At 49.7% G+C, this 19,774-nt stretch overlaps 2 protein-coding genes across 2 annotated transcripts; one reads left to right on the plus strand and one right to left on the minus strand.

Annotated features, from left to right (window-relative positions):
- Positions 1–5,902: 5,902 nt before the first annotated feature.
- On the minus strand, positions 5,903–8,389 carry LOC142588872 (neprilysin-2-like). The gene has a single exon (XM_075700691.1). The coding sequence runs from the start codon at positions 8,387–8,389 to the stop codon at positions 5,903–5,905; it is 2,487 nt and encodes an 828-aa protein (XP_075556806.1).
- Positions 8,390–8,673: 284 nt separating this feature from the next.
- On the plus strand, positions 8,674–19,555 carry LOC142588873 (serpin H1-like). The gene is made up of 4 exons (XM_075700692.1): positions 8,674–8,696; positions 13,681–14,053; positions 16,674–17,069; positions 19,193–19,555. Exons 1-4 carry the CDS (start codon positions 8,674–8,676, stop codon positions 19,553–19,555), a joined length of 1,155 nt encoding a protein of 384 aa, XP_075556807.1.
- The last annotated feature ends 219 nt before the right edge of the window (positions 19,556–19,774 follow it).

Here is a 19,774-nt window from a genome sequence, read left to right on the forward strand (position 1 = left end):
ATTACCTCGCTCGCTAGGTGGCCCCGCGGCGTCCGGAACAAAACAAGCGGGGCGGAACGTTGTCGCAGTGCTCCGCGAGGCGCGCTTCTCTGCGTGAACGCGGTGGACAATGAGAAGCCCGCTTGCGAGAGCGGAAAGAGAAAACGAAGGAGGAAAAAAAACGGTCTCCTGTACAACTAGCTTCTCTGCGTGAACGCGGTGCACAATGAGAAGGTTGCTTGCAGGAGGCGAGGATGTCACGTGAACGGTGGGATTGGGCGTGGGGGCGACAGGAGTCTGGTTGCTGTGCCAAGCGAACGGCGCCCGCTCGGTTTGGTTGGGCGTCTGTTTCGGGGAGCGGGGCAAGTGGAGGGGGGGGAGGGGGAGGAAGAGCGAGCAGCGTCGAGGAGCCCCGGAGTCAGGTGCAACTGAGGTCCCGTCAGAGGCAGCTGACGCTCGGAGGCGAAGCGGGACTCGCAGGAGAAAATCGAGGAACGTTTGTATGGAGCAGGAAACGCAGCACAGGAAAAAATATATTTAAAAAAAAACATGAAGCGGTGGGTGAAGGTTAGTGGGGGCGTCGTAATACATTGCTTGCTTTCGTGATAAGTTACGGTCTAACAAAAACTACGCGGGTGACAGGTTGTACGCATTTATTAATAAAAGCCGCTTCGTGCGTCTTGAAAAGGATAAGATTGAGTGCGTAGTCACCGGCCCCGTGGAAGGAGCGGAACGAGAGGCAGTGCCATCAGTTATTAAAGGTGGCTTAGCAGGTACGCCGTTGCAGACGCCAAATGCCCTGGTATCATGTGACTCGGATCTCAAATTTACTGAAGTTTGTATTAAATGTCTCCCACGGAAGCAATGTTCTTCCTTATGATGTTAAAGACCTCACGTATAGCACCGATTTCTTCGCGACCACATAACTTTGAAGCATGTCAGTACATATGGCGCTATCGTTAGTAGTTTGCGCAAAAACCAAGCTTTATGGCGCTCCGAGAGCTAATCACAGCAGTATATATTCTACACAGTACCATATGGTTCATGTTCTTTTTTTTCCAAAAATCCAATTCCAAAGAGACACCGTTTCGTTTCGAAGAAATGTTTCCGTTTTCCAACTTTCTGCAAACGATTGTACCCATAACGAGGATTGAATAAAAAAGAAAAGAAGCGACTAAGTTAGCCTGCATGTCTTTTGCTGTTCCTCTGCAGTTCGTCTGCCAGTCCGTCGGCAATAAAGTATTATACATGTCGGACGCCGGACTTATGACCTATTCCCTTTCGGTCCTTTCCAAAAAAGTAGCGCGAATAACTCTGCCGCGTTACGTGTAAGTCACTTGGTCTACCGGAACCGGAAACGGCTGCTCTTAGGGTTACGAGCCTGGGAGAGGACGATTCCAGACGAAGCGGATATGGGCTCATCTGCGTTTCCGCTCGGCGTTGCGCCCTCCCGATGATCTCAGCGAGCTGCTGCGATGGAGGAGACCATCCGGTAATGTGACTCCCTGCCTTCACTACTATCCCTTTCCTCTCACCCTCTCTATGGGTGGGGGAGTCCGTAGACCCCCGCCCTCACCCACTTGGCCCGTTCTTAAAGCACTTCCGGTACGCTCGCGCAAGTGTGCATTCCTCCGGCAACTTCCCGTGGCTAACGACCGGCCAGCAAAAGGGGTTAAAATGCCCGGGTTCACTGGAGATTCCTGCTTCTTTTTTATGGAGCCATTACAATCTGTTCCAAATGGAGGTTACGTGCTCAGGAGGTGCTGGGAGACCACGGACACTGATAAAGTAGCTCGTCATTTTCACGAGACATGCTTTCCATATGAGTGCGCGGTGGCAATAGGGCTCCGAACAACCTCGACCAAAAACTGTCGTTATGGACGTGGCGGGATGGGGGGTTGCTTTGAGGTCATACGAATCGATGAAACGCGTGTCACGCCGTTTCTGTCCTCTTCTGTAATTGTGACGAGATTATAGAACAGGTAGATCGCTGGAGCATGTCTCGGGCTTAGCACGTGTATGCAGGCGGTCTCAGTCAATGCTGATTCAAGTGCATCACCACTGAAACTTGCACAAAAATTGCATTAAACGTGGTCTATAGCAGTACATCCGGTTGCCAATGAACGTAAAAATAAATAAATAAATAAATAAATAAATAAATAAATAAATAAATAAATAAATAAAACTTACCTTCCTTCCATCGCCACCTCGGCGCACCATGCAAGATGATGGCCATGATTGTATGACCCAGCACGCACAAATGACAAAAAGAGAACGAACGCGTTCATTTAGAAAGAACATATGCAGTGCGCGCCAGCTATAATATGGCCCGAAGTATAGTTCCCCCTTAAAATGGACTCTTAAATCATAGTAGATGCATTACAACACCAATAATTACCACCCTATGTCACAAGAAAGTGATTGACGTGATGCATTAAGCAGGCATTCATGCGCTAAAAAATAAAAAATAAAATCAGAAAAGAAATTCATAAGCACCCATAGGACAAGTTGCACACCTCAGCTATAGTTGATGGCGAAATACTAAGCAGTTGTTCCTTTTAACAGCGGAGCATATTCTACATGTTCCTTAGCTGTAAAATCTAAGTTAAAAAGAAAGTAATCCCCTGAAACGTTGTCATAATTAAAAAGGAAAGTACACTGAAGCCTGTTCACAAAAACTTAGCGCGTAGTTTTACTTAAGCTTTAGCTCGGTGAAACTCGCATTTCTCTATTCAAAAACATCTAAAGTGCAGAAACGCTTTTATGTCACAACCACATAACCGATTTACGTGAAATATGTTCCATTTGATAGAGAAACTTCAGTTGTAGTAAATCAATCAACCAATTTTTTTATTTAGATAATGAAATGAAATATTTCACAGAAAATTTGTGGGAAATTGATAAATACAAAAAAATAGAAGCACGTAGGTTTAGAATCCGCAACTCAGCACTAAAACAGATAGCGCATTTCTGTAAACAACATCTATTATACAGAGAGAAAGATGTAAATTTTGTCGATACGCTTAAAATTTGCATTCTAAAACAGGGAGATATACACAAATTCACAGTATACAGAAAAATTTTACATGTTTAAGACGGCCACACTCGCAAATTAGTGGTATATTTCAGAGTGGTGTATCATACAAATTTTGTTCTTCCTAGATATCTAACAGTTGCAGTTTGCAAAAATGTTATTTCATTAACTCTCAGTTACAGAGCACTTGAGCTTTTCTTTCCCCAGCTTTTCAACTTTCAACATTAAAAAAAGAACGTTTTACGACCTATCTAAAAGTTTAACCCTTCATTCATTATATTTCAGCTTTTTTCTTCTTTTAAGTATAGCAAGGCTCCTGAAAATCGGCACAGTGGTAGGGAAGAAACCCAATTTATCCGTCTTCATGCATCTAGGTAAGAGCTCCCGAGTTAAAGCTTCCTCTTGACCAACTCATTTCCCTTGCCTGCAGGAGGTAGTAGTATTAAACTATATTAAACGGTAAAGAAGTAAGGGATCGGACTGAGAAAGCGTTCTTCACTCGCCGATGAGCAGACTCCTCGGTCCAGAAGTCCAGCAGCAGTGACCTGCCACCGCGCGTGCTCCATCAACAGTAGTTGGTCTTGCAGGCTCGAGCTGGACAGTGCTACTCCCCACTGGTCTAGGGCAGGGGCGGCTGGTCGGTGCTGCTTTGGTACGCCCACACTGAATGGTATAGGGAAGCGCATACATTTCAGGTAATGACATCTTAGTTGAAATCAAGAAAAAGAAATGCGCATGGGCAGGGCATGTTGTGAGGAGGTAAGATAACCGATGGTCATTAAGGGTTACAGACTGGATTCCAAGAGAAGGGAAGCGTAGCAGGGGGCGGCAGAAAGTTAGGTGAGCGGATGAGATCAAAAAGTTTGCAGGGACAAGATGGCCACAATTAGCACATGACCGGGGTAGCTGGAGAAGTATGGGAGAGGCCTTTGCCCTGCAGTGGGCGTAGCCAGGCTGATGATGATGATGATGATTCATTGCAGTATGGGCACTTGTGTGGGTAGAGGGTAGGAGGTATGGCGTGATATCAATTAATCTGCGGAGAGATGTTGTTTTCTGAAGGCAACGCCAAACAACCGTATCATCGTTAGAAAGTTTTGCGTGCAGGTGGTGGGGCGGGGAGGAGAAGTGTGGTAGGGTGCGACGCGTTAGGCGATAATATTGTAGCAGATGGGTCTAGGTACGTGAATCTGCATGAAAGCATGACGCTGATCATGCATGCACATGTGGGCAGTACAGCAGATTTGGGCCTCTATGCCTAGGCTTAAAATAAAAAAAGAAATTTAGCGGCAACTCTGGTCTTTAAGCTTTTGCACTCGACTGTACAGCCCGTAGGAACGCAATGGATGGATGGATGCAAAACTTTAATGAAGGTCCTGAGGTACGCGACTCAGCGCGCTGCAAATCACACATTTTTAAAGCGACAACTTTCTTTGACTTTCTTGGTTATTGGCCTAATCTTTTTAGCTGTGTTACTAAAGATAAAGTCATCAGATTCCCTTATCTTGTGTTGAAATCTCAAGCGCGTGAAAAGACAAGAAAGACAAGTCTACTGCGTGTCACTCGGATAAGCGAAGCCTAACTGAAACAAAATTGAAAAAATAAAAGTAAATGAACGGAAGTAGCGGTAAGAACGCACTAACTCTGAAATGGACCCTATGTAAAATTGTGTAAGCAGGCTTCCCACACATATATAGCTTGCTATAACCGAGATGGCCACATTCCTGCTGGCAGAAGCCCTGTTAAGGACTACACACCCGTTACGAAAACTTGGATCATGAGGAGAACAGAGGGCGGCAAGAATGACGTCACTAGCTTGCACGTTGACGTCTTATTTGCGAAAATAGCCCGAGGTCCGCTATCTCTGTTAGGCCAAACCATATATGTGTGCAGAGAAGTGCGCCTGCATGTTTTCCATGTCGTCTTTTGACAGCAAAACGCGAATGCACTCGAAGCCGAACCTTTTAGAGCGCAGTTCTTTGGCGCACGTTCCAGCATTTCGCATCGCCCTTGAGCCTCGCCGTCGGCCTCGCCGTAACCAAGGTCAGGCGCTGCTCTAGCTGCGGGCCCTCCTGCTGCCGTCTCTAGCGAGCGGCGCGAGTCTTGCTCTCCCCTTGTCCTCCAAAGCCGGATCACGTGTTCTTGCCTATCCTCTCGCCCACTTCCTCCGCGCAGCACCGTTGCGGCGACTCTCGCCGCTACCGTCCACTCCGCCCTTCCCGTCCCGTCTCCCGCTGTCGCGGCACTGCCACGGTGCCGGCAGCGGGCTCTCCTTCCCGCCTCGAGCCTGATCCACGGCTCTCCGCTCCTGCTCCTCCGCGTCGCGTGGGGCTCTCAGCCGTGCCTCTCGCTTCCCCGTTTGCGGGGCGCGTTCTTCAGTGGCATTTGTCGCCTCTCGCAGTGTTTGCGCCTGGTTGTCCTTCTCCCACCTCCACTCTTGCCCTATACTTCCTCTTACCTGGCGCAGGGCCGTTGCGGTGACCCGAAAGACAGTTATAGCGTTTCGTCCCCTTACTTCTACTTCCCATTCCAACCTTATGCGGCCACATTGAGGCCTGTCTGTGAGTGAATGAGTGTGTGGTTTCTACTCAATACCTTTGTTCTCCACCCATTTCCTCATCCCACACCAAGAAACATTAAATAATTGCTAATCTCCCCCCCCCCACCCCCCAATCCGCGCCGGTGACCTTCTATACGATGGCCCGATGGCGCGTCGCCGGAGAGCCGGCTTGAAAGCGGCTGATCGCGGTGCCTGCTGCCCAATCCGCAACGCAGAACCACCTCCGTTCGGCACTGCGTGTTCTCTCTGCAGTTGCCTGTTGTTGAAATAAGGCAGCAGCTGCGCTCAAAGAACGCATTCCCAAGAAGCGTAATCGTAGGCCATTCTTTTTACTTCGGTTTCACTGCATGCAACTTCCGCGAAATGAAACGAGAGTGTGGCGTTCTCCACACGTTGCATTCTATCGTTGGGTTCATGTAAGTATCGGGCGCACAACGGAACGCTTCCGCGAAGAACCGGGAGTTCCTAAGCGGCACGTTGACGCGCCACCTGGCGGGCGTGACGCGATAACTCCTGCGTCGATCCCAATCGGTCGCGTTCGTGAAGTCGCACATGGCGGCGGCGAGATTGTAGAAGAAGACCTGCGCTTCGTCGACAAGGCCGAAGGGCCCTTTCACGAAGAATCGCGACAGCTTCTCCCTCGAAATGGCGTCACGGTACATGGAGTACAGAGGGTAGATCATGGCGTTGTCCAGAAAGTCAAGTTCAGTCAGGTTCGAGACTCCGTCCACAGATGGCGCACTCGCGTAGTGGACGGCGAGGCAGTCCTCGACGTCTTTCAGACGGCTCGCCTCGGCACTAATTCGCCACTGCTGCCCGACGTCATCGTCTTTCACGGCGCCGCTGGGTTCGTCAAGCGTCACTGCCCGTATCACCCCTCGTACGACGTGAGGCGCGACGACCGGATAGAAGACGGGGTGTATCGCGTTGCTGACTCCGTTCAGTAGGCTCACCGCAGCGTGGGGAAGGAACAGAGAGTTCCTGGACCTCTGGAATTCGTGCGACGGCCACAGCGACGACACGGAGAACTGGTTGTCGTATGCCGGCGAGTCCGATCCGAACGCGTCCCAGTAGAGGGAAGACGCGTGAACGTGGATTCCGAAGACGCTGGTCAAGATGCTCGTTCCGTTCTGGCGAAGCGGCGGCCACGACGCGCGCGCTTTGCGATAGTGCTCGTACTCGACGAGGTTGTCTCGCGCGCCGAACTCGAAGCTCATGGCGTTCAACTTATGTGTCGCAACTTTGACGGCGTCGGCGTCCCCGATCCACGACCTGTTGGCAGCGAGTAGCGCTTTGACCATCCTCTTTGTTTTCTTGAACTGCTGCCTCATCTGCCTGTCCAGGTAGGATCGCTGCACAGTCGCGTATTCCCTGCCAGCAGTGAGCTTCGCGGCGATAGCCACACCGTACTTGTACAGCTTTTCCAGCGTGGCGATGCAAGCCGCCTGTCTCTGCTTCAGTCCGCGTCCTTCGAGGTCGTGCGTGAGCGTCAAGATATCTTCGCCGGCTTTACCGAGGAAAGGAGATAGCTCGACGAGCACCTTAAATGTCACGTAGTTCACCACGACATAGTCCAAACTTGAGCTTATGACCTGCCAGAGGTCCTGGATGGAAACGGCGTCGCTCACCGAAATGAAGGCGTCGTCGTCTACGGGCTCGTTAGATCCCGCTAGGAGCGTGCGAAAGTACGTCGCCCAATTCCAAGCCTCGGAAGCTGGCAGGTCTTTGATAGCGACCGCTTTGTACCGGGGCGACGTATCGTGCGGTTCTCCGGGCAGCAGCGTCGCGGCGTCTAGCTCTTTCTCAAGAGCTACGATTTGCGCGCCGGTCGAATAATTCCGAGCCAGCGGTTCGTCTGTCACGCCAGATATGTTGCTGTCTGGTTTTTCCTCCGTCGTCGCTATCCGAGTGAGTGGTTCCGCCGCCAGACCACATGTTTGACTCGTGTTCCACGCGCATAGTGCCACATCCACAAGCTGCAGGTAACGCTTCTCGGAGTCTTCGTGCTGTTTGAGCATGTAGCGACGGTAAAGCGTCTCTGGAGGCCCCACGGCTAGAAAGAAACCATCTCCCTCGCGACTAGGAAACGTGCGACTGGGCTTTACCGCGACCGTGAACAGGGGGTGAAGCCTCAGTAGCCTGTCGGCTCGCGCGACGACGTGGGTCAGTGGCCGGGTCTGCGGCGTCCACGAGACTAGGCCTAGCTCGTCTAAGATGGCGTCCAGCTCGAGCGAGACCAGACGATCGCTGTTAACCGCCTCCTTTCGGCACTCGTCGTACACCCAGATCATCTGCGAGAAGAAGTTGTCGCCTGGACCGACTTCTATTCCGTTTGATGCCTCCTTCTTGGCCTCGGGGTAACGTCGGAAGAGTAGTTCCAGGTCTCCGAAGAGGCGGACGGCGGTTGACAGAGGCGTCGGCGGTTGCGCGATAGCGTCGAACGAGCTGTGCTCTTTGGCGCAGACGTGAGCGTAAAAGTCGTCGCACGGATTCCTGGACCACACCGCGTTGTCGAGGACGTTCTGCGCCGTCCATTGGCACGCGGTGGACCGGCAGAGTCGTGGGTCGATTCGTTTGCGAGTCCAGTGCGGGAAAGACCAGGAAGTCTCGGTAGTCGATGCGGCGCGCGCCCTGAACTGGGCGTACGCCGGTAGCAGGTACTTCTTGGTAAACACTGTGGCGCCCAAGGTTAGCAGGACAACCCCGATCACGGAGCAGGCTGCGCACGTGGGCAGAGTCGCCAAGGCGCTCTTGAGGACTCTGCGGCGCCCGCCTTCATTCATGGCTTCGTGACACGCTGCCGTCGATGGAGCCATGGCGGCCTGGCAATCGTTGTTGTTGATGATGATGATACTCTTTTGTGGCTCGTACCCACTATGCGGGATATGCCAAGAATCGGACGCCAGGTGGTCGCTAGAAACGCAGACTAAAAGGAAGAACAAAGGAGATAGTATAATAACTAGACTGGTGTAAGAGGGAGCAGTCGGACTAACTGAAGGGAAAAATGAAAAAAAGTTGTAATCAAGAAGAAAATAAACACAATGTTAATAAACAAATTAGTTGATCGGTTGGTTTTCTCCACGAGAGGTTCGTGCCCACCATGAGGGAGTGGCCAAGAATCGGGTGAGATAAGGAAATAATTCGATTCTGAAGACAAAAGACATATAATGTTCTTTTTATTGTTTCTCCTCTGATATACACTTTGCCCTGCCCACTGTGGAATATGTCGAGGGATTTGTAACGAACAGGATGAACAAATACTATAGTCGGACCTCATTCTTTAATTGGCAGGTGTGATAAATTGGCGACAGAATGAAACATTAACCAGCGCAAAATAATGCATGTCTAGCGCAAACATGGACGTTTGCCGGTCTAGAAACTTAACGGTACTTTCTTTGAACACATTTCGTGTTATCCATATCTTGGCAGAATAAAGAATACATAAAAAATAATAAAGCGATATCGACATTCTATAAACAATATCTACGGAGACATCTAAAGCGGAAAACAAAATCGGTTACACAACGTTCTGAGATGTACCACGACTGAGTATACTCAGAACTATAATTATAATATTATAATTAATATTATAATGATTTCATGCAGGCTGTGTAATCTTGCACAACAAATATTTTCCTTTCAGAAGCTTTAGCTCAGGGAGCTTACAAAACTGCGATCGCTCATGCAATTTATGCATTACCTCACGCCAGTGCCGTCGGTGATGACGACGGAGAAAGGTAGCCTGGAGTGCCTATATAGTTACAATAAAGAAATCTCATACATTTGGATGTAATCATGTATCCCGCAGGGAGACACTGTAATGACAGTCATCTTCACACTACTTGCTAAAGTTGGCATGTACCAAGCGTACGGGCTGCCGGCCAACAATGACGCGGCGCTTTTATAGCCACGCAATCCCTCACGCGCGCGCGAGCCAGCTCTCAAAGCACTGCTTTACTTCCTCGGACTTCAACGCCCGGCTGCTCTCCGTAACTACAAATTCTCTCAAGGAAATCAGCCCGTAAGCGAACCATGCATATCCCTGAGCTAGTCGCTCCGTTGCATATATTGTTCTCTTCAATATACTCTAGGTTAGGCCTAGCGAGATTCGCTAGGCCTAATCGAGAGCATAACATGCTCCCTGTTATGCTCTCAGCCCGTCCTTTACTTGCAGTTGTAGCCACTGTATAGGTGAACAATGGAAGATGAGTTGTTACGAAAGACTATGCATCTTCTGACAAAGTAAACTAAATTTGCTCACTTAAGCTGTTAAATTGGCCCCTACAGAATCGTCTGCACAGGTGCAGCTCGGTTATGCGCGATAAAAGTGAGCCCTTGATTCTTCGTCCGTCATTACAGTAGCGGGTACGTGCCATCCACTTGAGGGCCCAGCAGCAACGGCAACCGCTGCTGCGGCCGCGAAATGACCCGGTGAAGATGGAATGCTGCGTGTAATGTTTTCCTTGATGAGCGGGGTTCAGCGCGGCGCGAAGTCGACGCAACCACTGACGAGACATGCTCCGGCTTCGGCATTCAGGTAGCTATCGCACGAAGTTGCGCGTCTGTCTCTATGGGCATGCGATTACGCAAGCACAATTTTGTGTTCGTTCAGCGGTTGCCCATTATGTTGCGGAACCAACTAACACATATACCACTACAGCAGTGCGCTTCATGTGTGTCTAATGTCTTAATTACCTAACGTTCGTGTCGAAAGTGTCGCTCGGCAGTGCAGCATTCCGTCGTGTCAGATTACATAACGACGCGTTCAATGTGCAGGCAGGGTAACGCTAACAAAATGCTTGCCGGCAGTTACTTCTTTCTGACTGGCAGCAAACACGTCATTATGCTTGCCGGGATACTGTCACAAAATCGAGATTGTGCTGGCAGCCCGCAACTTGCTTTTCGAACATAACTTAACCAAACCTAACCTGACAAACCATATGGTGACTTCCCCCGACTACAGGATCAAGCCTCTGCCCTGCGGGAAAATCCGGACCGGGGTTCTTGAAAAAAGATTATTCTCTCTCTTTGGCCGGTTGGAAAAAAATATTAGAGCAAAAAAAGAACAGCAGTGATTGCGAATCTCGGGTGACGGAGACCAGCCAATTAAAGAGCACGATGTGAGTTTTTCGGAGTTTGTATGCTGGCTAACGGAAATATAGCCCCTTCCACTGAAACAATCTGATATATGCGGCTGAAATTTTAGGATTGGCCGTCCAATGGATCCTGCGTTGCAGGTTGGGGGTAGCCCCGTTTGCGTAAAGGCAAAAAGGTGCAGGGCACTGTAGCGCACTGGTCAGCTTGACCAGTGCGTTACAGTGCCCTGTGAACAGTGCCCTGAAGGAACGCGAGAATATAGTGTGACGCTTCCTAGACGTGAAGGTGTCGAGGCAACTTCTATATCAACCTATAAGTGCATCACATGATCTCATCAAATGACTGACAGGAAAAACAAAGAAACGTCCATGGCGCAAAGTACGCATACTTAATTCCTCCGTTTACGTCTGCGTACAGCTTGCAGTTTGTTCCTTCTTGTGGTGACAACTGCCTCTGCCAGCCAGGATCAAACTGCGTTCAGTACGGCAGCGAGGAATGTGCTGTACAGAGGCGCAGCTTCACTCACGCTGGAAGTCCTGGAGCATCACGGGTCTCGACCGGACAGGTATTACATCAACACAAATAAATGCTTCCATCTTCTCATTTTAAGTTTAGCGGTTCACTGCGATTGTAGTGTGGATAGCGCGCGCGCGCAAACACACACACACACACACGCACACACACACACACACACACACACACACACACACACACACACACACACACACACACACACACACACACACTAAACGTTGAAAATGATGGGACTGGTAATACAGTGATATGATATATATTTCAAGTTTTTCATGTGAAGGATATGTCTTGACCTGGAATACTGTATGTTTGGCACGACATTGTTCTATAACACGTCTGTTGTAATCCGAACTAGGCACGGGTTCACCGGATGGTGCAAGCTTGAAGTGGCACACAGTGGCCGAACAAGGGATGCCTCGGGAGCCATCCCTTGTTCTAGAACTGCCGATCAGGACGGTTGTAAAATGTGTGTAACGTATTCAAACCTCAATGTGGTCATATCACAGGGAATCGGAACCCCAGTGAAGCCACAGCATCAGTTTTAATTCCGCTCTTCTTTCTCCGAAGGAACATAAACTTCGATTTAGATTGAATCGAAAAATCGAAATCAGACGCCTGGTGACCTAAGTTGAATCTCTTCGCTGTATCATCGTTCAGGTGAGCTCTGCTGGGTGGCCCCACAAGTCTTTAAAATAATTCCTTACCCACTCTGGTGTTTGTGGAGTAGCTTTTGAAAACGTCTTACTGATTGCGTCCGCACAGACAATGCGGACGTGTAATAAATTTAGCATGAATATATAAAGGAAACACGTAAGCGCGTTCTACGTAAAGAAAGCTTGCCGCCCAGGAAAAAATAAATTATTTTTTTCCTAGAGGTCAAATATGTCATCAATGCCTTTCCTTGGCCTATGTCAAAGCTACAGCCTCAAAAAATGTTAGACCCTTTCTGACTTATCTTGTCTCCTAATGATAATCATAATCAATATTGCATGCATATTTCTTTATTTACCACATTCCGTTCGCACATGGGCATACCGTTCATAGCCTGAAAGTTCACCGGGAGCGCATCATTAAAGAAAGAAAATGCACGTACGATAGGTGACGATTACTGTTGATAAAAAATATAAGCTCTAAAGGGTGCAAATTTTTTAGTGTGTGCTAAGTAAGTTAACTAGGAAGATAGAAGCTGGAAGCACGGGGATGAATTAGTCGTCAACTCGAAGCGGTACAACCTTGATTAAGTAAAGTTCAGTATCTTGATGCTTCAGTCAGGTGACGCCTGCACATTCTATTTGAATGTCTCAATCTTGACCAGTTGCTTAGAGCTATGCGCAGTTTAAGACATTCATAAGCTGCACCATTTTCTTCTTAGCAGAAAGCACTAAACACCAGTCTGAAGGTACATTACTTAGGTTTGGCACGCCAGCAAACGTATTATATAAGAGTTACTTCAATACTGGAGAGAGAGACGCGCGCAGCAATTCTGACGCTGTCATGAACTACGGCACGGAGCTGTAACAACCAAGACCATGTTCTACCTGCGTGCTGGTTCAAAGGCAGTGGAGCAACAATCATTAGTCGTATAGATCAATTAATTTTGCTTTATTACTCGATAAGTGGTGGATCACTCGGTTCTCTGGTGTACGAAGAACGTTGAAACTGCAGAAACCGTCAGAAGATGGCGACACTGGCTGCTACGTCGACGTCATTGGCGGTACGCATTTCCGTATAATTTGGTAAGATATAGCGGGCGTGCTAAAGGCTCTCTCACACACACACACACACACACAGATTGATTATATATATATATATATATATATATATATATATATATATATATATATATATATATATATATATATATATATATAACACAAAGCGTGGCTGCGAAGTTTGCCCAATCCGGCTGAAGTTTGCTTCACCACTTAGTAACGACGCTGCGTCCTGTAAGCTCTTCGGCATAGCGGTAATTTGGATATGGTAAAAGCGTCATCGTCATCGCAATCATAAGCCTACATAAGTTCACTGAAGTGCGAAGGCAGAGATCTCCACTCTCCGCAGAGTGTGTGTATGTGTTTGCGTGTGTGTGTGTGCGTGTGTGGTGCGCGTGTGAGAGAGAGAGAAAGAGAGAGGCAGGTTCTTTAAAACTGGGCCGGTGTAGTGTGGCTGTTCCTTTGGATCGATTCTACTCCTTCGTCATCATCCACCGTTCTCTAACTGCCGATCCAAGCGATGACGTAGGCCTGTACACTGATGGCGAATCCGGAAAGATGAAATAATTCGAATATAACCGGCCTATATATAGGGTGCCACTTGGGACACGCTGTATTCATTTCTAATTGACACTTTTTGTTCTTACCTTTTCAGTTAATTTTCGATCACCCTGTGCTTACGCGACATTGAATCGTGCTGCAAGTGGCCTGCCTTTAAGTGGCCGGTTTCATGAAAACGAATGGAAATCGCGCACTGTACACAGCGGTGCCTCGGAGCAGAGGGAGCGCAACACGCTCCTGTCTCCGCTGGCCCTCGCCCTGTCGTTCGCCGTCGTGCTGGAAGGCTCGGTGGCCGGCACCATAGACCGCATTCTCGAGACGCTGCACTGGCAGCTGCTCAGGGACCCGGACATTCGCTACGTCATGGCACGCTCCCTGCACCGCCTCTCGCAGCTACCGAATGACAGCGTCCGCGTCGAGGCGGCCGCGTTCGTGCAGCGCGACTTCGACGTCGTCAGGGCGTACCGGGAGTCCCTGGACACGTACTACGGCGCCGACGTCCTGCTGGTCAACTTCCTCGACCAGAGGGCGGCGCTCGTGGCCATCAACTCGTGGGCGTGCCGAGTGACGTCACGCGTAAGTCGGCGAGCACTGTGTAGTTTCACGCATATAACCGGCCGCGGTATATACTATAGCTCATAGCGGCTGTTGCGTTGTGCTGCTAAGCTCGATGTCGCGGGTTCGGTCCCGACCGCGGCGGAGGCATTTCAGCGGGGGCGAAATGCAAAAAAAGAAAGCCGTCGTGAACTGCGATTTTAAGGGCGCGATGAGGAACCTCAAGTGGTGAAAAGTAATACGGAGTCCTTCACTACGGCGTGCCTCATAATTAGATGGCGATTTTCGCTGTTAGAACCTTAGAATTGCTCTTGTATAGTTGCGTCGTAAAATCGTACTGACGACATTTTCGATTGATCATTTGAGTGTCTGTGTGTCATGTAACGTTATAAACTTTAGAAAAAATATTTGATGACGTCAGAACGACCCAAGTGTACTTTACTGTGATGCTTGCCTCTACGCACCAGATTCAGTTTCGTCAGCAATTCGGCTCTTTGCGATGACGACAGACGCGGTGTTTTGAAAGCAACTTTATTACGAATTAAAATGTTTAAAGTTTTTGGCACTTCGTACTTCGCGGGCGTCTTACATCAAAAGTAGGTCAGCATACTCCCTTAAGAGACCGCTAACACAAAGATCTCGTCCTTTTCATTTTATTTTTATACATTCACTACAGAAGCGACGTTTCTTGAGATCTCTCGCCAACTTACGTTTCACGAACGCTTTGCAATCGCCCGACATAGCTCAACACAGCCTATATGCGTATCGCCATCTATACTGCCCACGCCTGCAAGTTTGCTGGTTGCCAACTCTGTTCTCGACGGAATCACGCCACCAAAAAAAAACGCTATCCGAATATCCTCACTGAAACAAATACTAGCCCTCAAGCACACTGCCCCTTTATCAAAGTGAATTCTATTTTTTCACGTGGTTTGGGCACGTAATACCCCAGAACTTTTTTTTTCACTTTTTTCAGGTCACTCTGAAATTTTGAAGCATTGTTACATCCGCTTTCTTACTCGGACGGGAGCGTTCATCACCAAACGCCAACTAGCACTTTGAGACGCACGTGCTCTCACGCGAGCGCTCTGACGCACGTGATCTCATGCAAACGCTCTGACGCACGCGCTCTCACGCAAACGCTGTGATGCACGTGAGCTCACACAAGCGCTCTGACGCAAGTGATCTCACGCGAGCGCTCTGCCGCATGTGATCTTCCGCGAACGCTCTGACACACGTGAGCTCACGGGAGCGCTCTGACGCACGTGATCTCACGCGAACGCTCTGACGCATGTGGTGTCACGCGAGAGCTCTGACGCAAGTGACCTCACGCGAACGCTCTGACGCACGTGATCTCACGCGAACACACTGACGCACGTGATCTCACGCGAGCGCTCTGGCGCACGTGCTCTCACGCGAGCGCTCTGACGCACGTGCTCTCACGCGAGCGCTCTGACGCACGTTAGCTCACGCGAACGCACGGGATCTCACGTGAGCGCTCTAGCACACGTGACCTCACGCGCGTGCTCTCACACGAGATCTCTGCGGTGTGGTCGGCGGTATAACGCATTGTCAAGTTCCTGCGCCACTAAATGTTTTTCTTACCGTGGTCCGTGCTCTAGAAATGCACACTTCTTTCATGCGTAACGCAACTTTCAAATGCCATATATTTCCAAACATATTTGTAAGTACTTTCAGTGTTTGTACACTTAGCAAAACCGCACCTTATGCTCTAATCTATAGTTTTTTCCAGAAATCAAATTTTTCCATCGTTACTTTCTCGCTTTTCTTACAGCGCGAAGAAAGTTCCTCCACCACGAAACAAATAAATACACGATCGAAAGGGCGCACTTTGCGCAGACAACTCGCGTTAATTGGACCCTCGCGGAAACGCAGGATTTGGTTGAATTATCCCGAGGGTCGAACTAGTGCACAGCGGCCAAAATGAACGAATTCAAATGTTTATTGCCTTAACTAGTTTGTGATGTATTTTGGTGTCTTGCTACTGAAGCGCGGCCTAATCAGCAATAGGCGAAGACCGCCAGAGAATTCCAATTGCGCTGTTTTGAGCTCTTGTACGTTAGGGGGGGGAGGGAGACACGGCACGAGACAAACTGCAGCGAATGACTTCAAGGATGGAAGAAGCGTCAACCAATAAAAGTTAAAAATAAAACAGCGTCATGGCTAGGGAAGCAGTAACGTTGTCTGCTAAGTTTATTGCATTTTCAACGTTTTAATAACCACTGCGTGCAACAGCCCGTGCACCGCAAAATAATTTACACCCGTAAAGTAAATAAGGGTGTAAATCAGTCCATAACTGACACCTTTGCCCCGAAATAGGACGCAAGTATGGGATTATAAACCAATTGACACCCCTATTCACTTTTATGGGTAAGGTGTAAGGCTGAGAGTTGCAGACTGATTTACAGTCGTATTCACTTTTGTGGGCGCCAACTATTTTACTGTGTAGGGGTCGAAATTACCGAATCCGCATAATGTCACTTTCGAACTAAACGAACTTTTTTTTGCTCCCCTAGCAGCGAATCGTTTCTCCCCGGAACATTCCAGCGCGTTCGAATTAAGAGAGAAGTCGATTTAAGCGAGATCTAATTAGCGGACGTCGACTGTATCTACATTTAAGGTAATCCTGAGGCTACTCCTGGACAAGACGTCGGAGATCGATTCCAAATCGAGGTTCGTGGCGACGGCCGTCCTGACGCTGAAGCTGGCATTCGACCGGCCCTTCCTGAATCCGAAAGTTCAGCTGCCCTTCTTCACCTCTCCAGTGGAATCGCAGTCCGTCGAGTCCATGTACACCACGGGAACCTTCGGCTACAAGCGGAACACGGACCGTGGCTTCGACGCCGTGGCCCTGCCACTGCTATCCGGAAACCTCAGCTTGCTCCTGCTGATGCCTGTCGACGGTTCCACTCTGGCGGCCGTCCGCAAGACCCTCGTCACGCATCCAGACCTGCTGCTCAACCTCGAGGCCGAGATGGACCCGACCATCGTCGAGGTCACACTTCCTCGGTTTAAGGTAAGGATCGTTCCTAGAGTAATGGAGCCGCAGATGGTAAGTGATGACGGGCGAAGTAGACACTCCGAACACAGGTACGCACCTACCCTGAACTGAATCTTTATTTGAGAACACGCAGAACGCCTATAATACAGAGCCACCCGAAAGGCGAAGTGCTGATTGCGATAGCAAATTCGTAGAAAATTTTACGAAGTAAGCATATAGTTTGATCGGCCGCATCAACTTGTAAAAATTCGTTAACTAAATTAACGATGATAGAATATGTAAGCGTGACTCAACGACGACGTAGAAAGAAACAGACACACAGGCTCAACGCTATCTTTGCGTGTCTGCTTCTTTCTACGTCCTTGTTCAGTCAGCCTTACACATTCTGTCGTGCATTCAAACCAACTAGCCCGTCAACGTGTTTTAACTAAACCGCATGGCGTCAGAAGCGCACATGTAAACATGAACACAGCTCGCTCGATGAGCGTGGAAACTGGCGTTCTCGAGTGAGGAATCGTGGCAGCAGCAAGCGAATCGACCTTCATGCATGTCTCGCTTCAGCGCGAAAGAAACGTCGAAAGCACAGGCGCACGAAGCTACAGGCACTACGCGCACTCTGCAAACATCGCAGATCGCTTTGAGAATGAGGCCCGCGCAGGCGCGCACTTAAGCCAGTCCCGGATCGCCAATGGGATCGCTTTCAAGACACACGAGCACCGGCAACGCATCCCTACGGAGTCTGCCAAACGTCTACTATACATCCTCGATTCGTGTGGCCAACGCCATAAAAAATTTGGCAGTGGCTTAGCTCGGCTATGCCAGGATATACGCAGCGAAAGCTAAGGCATAGCATGGTTAGCCTTGGTTAATCTTAATTGCAAGTCCAGGTTAGTCTGGTTGTCTAGCTATGTGGCGGCGTTTAGCCAGTCGTTCGGCGCGCTGCTCATCAGTTTCCTGGGCGATTCGTTTTCTCTTCATCTCGTTCCGATGTCGATTCCAGGCCTCCTCCTGCTTATCAGAAATGTCGCCGTCCATACTGCCGCCTCGACTTTGGTTGCGGTGCACGCGAGCTCTCCTTTTCAATCTTTCGACTTATCAGGCGTGTGACGCAGCTGGCGAAGCGAGAGGAGGCGAGCGCAACGAGGATGAACGCGGTGTGACGTCATACCAAACGGCAGCGAGCGGAAAGGCGCGGCGCTGTGCAGCGGCGGAACACCTGTGGCTCGGTGCTACTAGCGGCGCATGCGCAGTAGTGACTAGGGAGTGAGAGAGAGAGAGAAGTGTCCGCGGCGAGGCGCACGCTGTGACGTCATGTGCCTTCTCGGAGCACCGCCACGGCGAAATCGCAAGTTCGCGGCCGGTAAAGCTTTCACTTTAAAAGACGCCGCGGTTGTCTCCCGTCTGTACGGAGGGGTGGGCGAGGAGGACAACGAGACACCGTAGCAGCTGCCGGAGGAGAACGCCCCTCCTCTCTCGCCTGACGCTCCTTGCATCGCGCGCCACTGCAGAGGGCTCGCATCTGGGCCGCATTTCCCTCGCTCGCGCACGCGGGATTGAGCCGGCTCACCCTCACACGCCCTCACTTATACGGAACCTCACGGCGACGGCGAAAATTCGCGTGCAGTGTCCATATAATTGCTACCGCATAAAACAAACGATCGAACGTGCGAGCGAACAAACAAACAAACAAACAAAAAGGCACAGTTGCGTGACCAAGTAGTATCCACACAGTTTCTGTGAAGCTGTCGGTGAGACCACACCCCTTTCCCGCTCGAATTTCCAACTCCACTGAAACGCAAGTATGGTCCATATTTGGGGGTCGCACGATGCACCTATTCAGCTCCCGCACTTGCACCTTCGCCCGCGCATTACCTTCATCCTTCTACGCATACCCCCATTTTTTTTCCATATTTTAGCACGCTATGGTGACCTTTCGTTCCTCAAAAGTGCGTGGACAATTTCAAATGCGCGCTTTCGTCATTGAAACATTCGGCGATTACGTTTTCTAGCCGACGTGGTCGAAATGACAAATTCGCAGCAAAACAAAACTTTTTTTTTTCTGGGTTCAAATTGACGTTAGCGATAATGCAGCAGATTATGTTCTTATGCTTGTTTGTTTTTTCGCACCCTTTCGTAAGGTGACCGCCGTATGCGGACTCAAGTCGGCACTGACCTCGCTGGGACACGACTTCCTGTTCGACCGCTTCAAAACCAACATGGGGGCGGTCAGCCGGCACGGTCACGCCTACGTGTCCAACATCCTGAACGCCGTGTCGCTCGACGTCGGCCCCATCACGACGACGACGACGACATCCGGACACGACACGGACGCGCCGGTGAACGAAGCTACCGACGCCTCGATGACGAATCCCGCTGTCTCCTTTCACGTAAACAAGCCTTTCATCTACGTGGTCGCCGACAAGACAGACGGCTTGCCTCTGGCAGTCGGACAGTTTGTGGATCCATCAGGCACAGCCAACGAGGCTACCAGCAAGTTGTGAAGGCTAAAAGGCTTACCACTAGTGCAATGTCCTCCGAGATCCAGACGCGCAGTGAGCTCGGAGGCACTGCGAATTTTGGTTTTTGTGTGAAAGCGCACGGCTGAGCGGAGTTGAGAGGGTGAAAAAGAAGCGCTGGCCTAGCAGTGTACTCATAACGAACAAGGCATGGATGCCGCATCGCTTACTTATCGCGAATACCATGTGCGCCGTCGGTATTAA

Source organism: Dermacentor variabilis, chromosome 7 (assembly GCF_050947875.1).
Source record: "Dermacentor variabilis isolate Ectoservices chromosome 7, ASM5094787v1, whole genome shotgun sequence".
In the NCBI taxonomy this organism is placed as follows: Eukaryota; Metazoa; Arthropoda; class Arachnida; order Ixodida; family Ixodidae; genus Dermacentor; species Dermacentor variabilis.

What these genes read in the sequence shown, in the direction of transcription:
- LOC142588872 (XM_075700691.1), bottom strand. Translation starts at nt 8,389, where the DNA reads ATGGCTCCATCGACGGCAGCGTGTCACGAAGCCATGAATGAAGGCGGG.
- LOC142588873 (XM_075700692.1), top strand. Translation starts at nt 8,674, where the DNA reads ATGAGGGAGTGGCCAAGAATCGG. An exon ending in AGGGAGTGGCCAAGAATCGG is followed by an intron (nt 8,697 to 13,680) that starts GTGAGATAAGGA and finishes CACTGTACACAG; the next exon opens with CGGTGCCTCGGAGCAGAGGG. An exon ending in TCACACTTCCTCGGTTTAAG is followed by an intron (nt 17,070 to 19,192) that starts GTAAGGATCGTT and finishes CCCTTTCGTAAG; the next exon opens with GTGACCGCCGTATGCGGACT.